At 53.4% G+C, this 5578-nt stretch overlaps 1 protein-coding gene across 1 annotated transcript in view; it reads left to right on the top strand.

Annotated features, from left to right (window-relative positions):
• Positions 1-2139: 2139 nt before the first annotated feature.
• Positions 2140-5578, top strand: part of GALP (galanin-like peptide) — a 13833-nt gene continuing 10394 nt past the window's right edge. Inside the window, exons 1-3 of the mRNA XM_011932432.1 lie at positions 2140-2179; positions 3091-3213; positions 4744-4792. Coding sequence (XP_011787822.1) covers positions 3130-3213; positions 4744-4792 — 133 coding nt within the window. The 5' untranslated portion in view covers positions 2140-2179; positions 3091-3129. The remainder of the gene's footprint in view (positions 2180-3090; positions 3214-4743; positions 4793-5578) is intronic.

Raw genomic sequence — 5578 nt, 5'->3', positions numbered from 1 at the left:
TGTGTGTGTGTGTGTGTGTGTATGAGAGAGAGATAGAGAGAGAGAGAGAGCAAGAGAGAGAGAGAGAGAGCAAGAGAGAGAGAGCAAGCTTTGGACCTCTCTCATTCACTTTTCACAAACTAGCTAATGGGCAGTGAGGCAAGGACTTCCCACTGTTTCTCTGACCCTCCACTGGGCTCCAGGTAACCCAGCTCCAAGCTCTCAGCCTCGGCCCTGTCTCCCATGCAGTGGGCGTCACTCCCTCCTCCTCCTTTCTCCTTCCCAGCAAAGCCATTCACACCTTCTTGTCAGTTTGTCTTCTTTAAAAGCTTCCCCCTGCCTCTCCTCCCCTGCCCACTCCTCCTCCTCCTCCTTGTCGTCATCCTCTGGATGAGAAGTGAGGGACTTGGAGAAACAGCAGAGGGGGGCTCGGGAACCCACCAGAGTGTCTGTCATCCCCCACCTCACCTTCTCACTCCATCCCTCTCCTGGGGTCTTCCCTTCCCCTCGGGCTGAGAAAGGATGGGGTAAGGGCTGATGGGGATGTGTAAAGACAGGACAAAGATACAGGAGCCAGCCACAGACCGACGGAAGGAATGTCGGAAGGGTCTTGGAGGCAATGTGGCCTCCACGGTGGAGAGGAGGAGACAGAACCTAGCCAGGACCAGGCGTCCCCTCCGTCCCTTAGAGGGAGGAGGAGACAGAACCCAGCCGGGACCGGGGCGTCCCCTCCGTCCCTTAGAGAGAGGAGGAGACAGTACCCAGCCGGGACCGGGCGTCCCCTCTGTCCCTTAGAGAGAGGAGGAGACAGAACCCAGCCAGGACCGGGGCATCCCCTCCGTCCCTTAGACAGCAAAGGGCAATGCCAGGAGTAAAACCTCCTCCAAGGTTCTTTCCTCTGGAAAGCAGCTGATGTCAGGGCAAAGAGAGAGAGAGCGCTGCAGAGACAGATGCATCAACACACATGACAGAGGAGAGAGATGCAGCAACGACACATCTTTATTCGTTCACCCAACAAGTATTGAGTGAGCTCCGGGCACTGTTTTAGGGACTGCTGTGGGGTTTATTATCTTTGGTGCTATTGACTTTTGGGACTTGGTCTCTCTCATCAAGGGCGGCCATTCCTGAGCACTGTGGGATGCTGAGCTGCGTCCCTGGCCTCTGCCCACGAGATGCCAGGAGTCCCTCCCAAGTCCCAAGTAAAGATGTCTCCAGCCGGGCGCGGTGGCTCACACCTGTAACCCAGCACTTTGAGAGGCTGAAGCGGGTGGATCACGAGACCAGGAGTTCAAGGCCAGCCTGACCAACACAGTGAAACCCCGTCTCTACTAAAAATACAAAAAATTAGCCAGGCGTGGTGGCGGGCGCCTATAATCCCAGCTACTCAGGAGGCTGAGGCGGGAGAATGGCGTGAACCCAGGAGGCGGAGCTTGCAGTGAGCCGAGATTGTGCCACTGCACTCCAGCCTGGGTGACAGAGCGAGACTCTGTCTCAAAAAAAAAAAAAAAAGAGCAAACAAAAATGTCTCCAGTGAGGCTGGGGCAGCATCGGGGCAGAGTCACTCCTGGTTGAGAGCTTCTGGGCTAGGGACGCAGCCATTAACGAGACACAGTTGGCACCCCTCATGGGGTCTCCTCTAGCCAGGGGCGGTAGGTGGGGGGCGGGGAGATAGACAATTCACAAGTAAACAAATAAACAGGGTCTACCGTGCAAGACAGAAGTGCAACTCGGCGAGGGAGCTGCAGAGGCTTGGAGGGATTCATGGGGCAGAGGGGACAGGGCTACCCAGACGCCAGTGGCAGGTGGGGACGACCAAGGAAGACACACACCAAGGGCAGAGAGGGAGGCAGGGAGCCCTCGAACAGCGGCGAAGCCTGGAACACGACAGCTGGAAGATAAAGGGGCACAGAAGCAGGGGGAAGAGCAGGGTCTACCAGGGGAAACCAAGGCGCAGCCGCATTTCCCGTGATGAGGTGTCTGTTTTGACCTCAGACCAGCTTTTGAAAGCCCCTAGAGAGGATGACTGTTCCCCGACCTCCATCCACTTCACTCCCTCTCCCTCCCTTCTTCCAATCTCCTCCCTTCCCCCCTCCCTTCTATTGTCTCCTCAGAAGGCATAAAAGCTCAGGGGGTGTGAAAGAGTCCAGGCGCTGGAGCCCAGAGCCAGAAAGAGCTGCAGAGAGCTGCCAGCTGCACCGAGGTGAGAGCCTAGGCCAGAAGCGCCAAGGGCTGGAGGGAGTGAGGGGCTCCTGGGAGAGTGATGGGGGGCGCGAAGGGATGGCAATAACAGAAGAAACCCAGGCATTGGTGGCAGGGAAAAGGTGAGGGGCAGGTAAGGGGACGGAAAGGTTCGAAGATGGAGTGGTGGAGGCAGTGGGGCAGAAGGCGTGGGTACTGGGGGACCAGGCGGGTTCAATCCGATGATGGGGCAAGTAGAGGGTTAATTCCCCTGGAATTCTCTTTTTTTTTTTTTTTTTTGAGACAGAGTCTCACTCTGTTGATTACAGGCGGTGGCCCATGCCTATAATCCCAGCAGTTTGGGAGGCCGAGGCAGGCGGATCACTTGAGATCAGGAGTTCGAAACCAGACTGGCCAATATGGTGAAACCCCATCTCTACTGATAATACAAATATTAGCTGGGCGTGGTGACGGGTGCCTGTAATCCCAGCGCCTCGGGAGGCTGAGGCAGGAGAATCGCTCGAACCCAGGAGGCAGAGGTTGCAGTGAGCCGAGATCGTGCCATTGCACTCCAGCCTGGGCAACAAGAGAGAAACTCCATTAAACAAACAAACAAAAACAAAAACAAAACAAACAAACAAAAAACAGTAAGGTAGGAGAGATGGCAGGTGAAGGGCTCTACCAGAAAGAAAATCACTGAAGAGCACACGGCAGTTTCTGGAGGTGATGAATAGGTTTTAGTTCCTTGGTTGTAGCCACGGTGTCATGGTTGCTTGCACACGCCCAGACTCCTCGAGATGTGTGCATTAAATATGCACCACTTTTGTATCTCAGTGATGTGTCCATAAAGCTAAAAAATAAATTCCTCTGTCCTTGTCGGAAATGCACCTGGCCCCCTGCTTCAGAAAATGACTGGCTGCTCTCTCCTTGCAGCGTGTTCCGCAGCTGTAGGCACCTGTCGTCCTGCCTTCGATGGCTCCCTCTGTCCCCCTGGTCCTCCTCCTCGTCCTCTTGCTGAGCCTGGCAGAGACTCCAGCATCCGCGCCTGCCCACCAGGTAACGCCTCCCTAAGTTCCTCAGAAACAACGGCGTCCCCAAATCCCTTGCCCTCTGGGAAGAGTTTTTAAAAATGCTCCTGGCTTGCCTCAGGGGTTCCTGGGGAAGAAGCTCAGGTCCTGAAAATATGAGGAGAAAGTCAGACACCGACCTCATCTTGGCTGTGGGGATAGAGCAGAGTATGGGTGAAAAATACAGAGTCAGGGCTCAGGGTGCCCAAAGCTAAAACCTCCTCATGATGAGCATTGCTCAGAGATGCAAAAATATGCCTTCAGAGGTGGGTGCCTTTCACGCCTGTTTTTCAGCCTGTGTGAGAATTAGCTGGAAGGAGGCTTAAAGTAATACCTAGACCCACCCCCAGGGTTTTGGTTGGGTGAGTCTAGGGTAGGAGCTGGTCCTGGGACCACACCTTGTTGTCGTTGTTGGTTTTTTGTTTGTTTGCTTGTTTGAGATAGAGTCTCAGTCTTGCCTCTGTCGCCCAGGCTGGAGTGCAGTGGCACGATCTTGGCTCACTGCAACCTCCACCTCCGAGGTTCAAACTATTCTCTTGCCTTGGCCTCTCGAGTAGCTGGGTGCCTGCCACCACGCCTGGCTAATTTTTGTACTTTTAGAAGAGATGAGCCAGGCACAGTGGCTCATGCCTGTATTCCCAGCACTTTGGGAGGCCGAGGTGGGTGGATCACGAGGTCAGGAGATCGAGACCCTTCTGGCCAACATGGTGAAACCCCGTCTCTACTAAAAATACAAAAATTAGCCGGGTGTGACGGCGGGTGCCTGTAGTCCCAGCTACTCAGGAGGCTGAAGCAGGAGAATCGCTTGAACCTGGCAGGCAGAGGTTGCAGTGAGCTGAGATTGTGCCACTGCACACCAGCCTATGTGACCGAGCGAGACTTTGTTTCAAAAAAAAAAAGAAGAAGAAGAAGAGATGGAATTTCACTATGTTGGCTAGGCTGATCTTGAACTCCTGACCTCCTGGCTTCAAGTGATCCACCCGCCTTGGCCTCCCAAAGCACTGGGATTACAGGTGTCAGCCATGGCCCGCAGTCTGGGACGACACTTTGAAAACCTCTGATCGCACACCTCCACAGCGTGGGCTGTAGAGCCCGGGTGGAGTTTGAAATTTGGGATCTGCGGCTTTCTAGCTGTGTGACTTCAGGCGCATTGCCTAACCTCTCTGGCCTCTGAGTGGATCTTCTTTGTCCAACTCCAGCACTGTGAGAGTTAACAGCTAACTCAGATGGCAGGCAGCGCTCATTATTTAACCAAGAGGATTAAATAATTAAGAGATGTCAGTCCAGGGATACACAGTTTCAGTTAGACAGGGGGGAATAAGGGAGATCTCTGGTACAGCCTGGTGGCTGTTGTTAATAACAACGTTATTAACTTGAACATTGCTAAGAGAGTAGATGAATGTTAAGTGTTCTCAGCCTAGTGGGAAAGTGGTAGAGGACGAACCACGTCACCCGGACCTGTGGGACGCCTGCCCTCCTTTCTGTCTGCTTGAGTGTTGATTTCTGCATCTCTCTCCAGGGACGAGGAGGCTGGACCCTCAATAGTGCTGGCTACCTTCTGGGTCCCGGTGAGTGAGGCTGCACTCAGCTCTCCATCCCTGACCTGAGTCTGCCTGAGTCTGCCTGGTTGCTGCCGGCAGCGAGTTTGTGACTGGCGAAGACCCTCACCCACATTCATGGAGGCCCATGGATTTATTTGCAGATCTGTCTGGAGGGTTAGTCTAAGCAGAGTAATGGGTGTGCGGACTCTGGAGCCAAAGCCTTAGACCCAAATCCCAGCTCTGCCCCTTGCTTGGTTTGCAACCTTGATCTCTCTCTCGCTGTCTCTCTCTCTCTCATTTTTTTTTTTTTTTTTTTTGACAGAGTCTCGCCCTGTTGCCCAGGCTGGAGTGCAATGGTGCAATCTTGACTGACTGCAACTTCTGCCTCCTGCATAGTTCAAACGATTGAACTCAGCCTCCTGAGTAGCTGGGATGACAGGTGCCCACCACCGTGCCCGGCTAATTTTTGCAGTTTTAGTAGAGACGGGGTTTCACCATGTTGGCAAATCTGGTCTCGAACTCCTGACCTCAGGTGATCCACTTGCTTTCGGCCTCCCAAAGTGCTGGGATTACAGGCGTGAGCCACTGCACCTGGCTGCAACCTTGATCTCCCTGTGCCTCAGTTTTCTCATCTGTGACAGTGGGTGTAATCATAGCCCTTACATCCTAGCATGTTGTGAGGATTGAGTTATTAATAGAACAATAACGGGTGTGTAGTGGGTGCTGTGTAACAATTAGCTGCTATTCTTTGTTTCTCTCTCTCTCTCTCTTTTTTTTTTTTTTTTGAAACGGAGTTTCGCTCTTGTTGTCTAG

The sequence above is a fragment of the Colobus angolensis genome, unplaced genomic scaffold (genome assembly GCF_000951035.1).
Source record: "Colobus angolensis palliatus isolate OR3802 unplaced genomic scaffold, Cang.pa_1.0 Scaffold96, whole genome shotgun sequence".
NCBI classification, from domain to species: domain Eukaryota; kingdom Metazoa; phylum Chordata; class Mammalia; order Primates; family Cercopithecidae; genus Colobus; species Colobus angolensis.
Note: the sequence above shows the minus strand (reverse complement) of the source record. Positions and strands in the feature narration are given on the sequence as shown.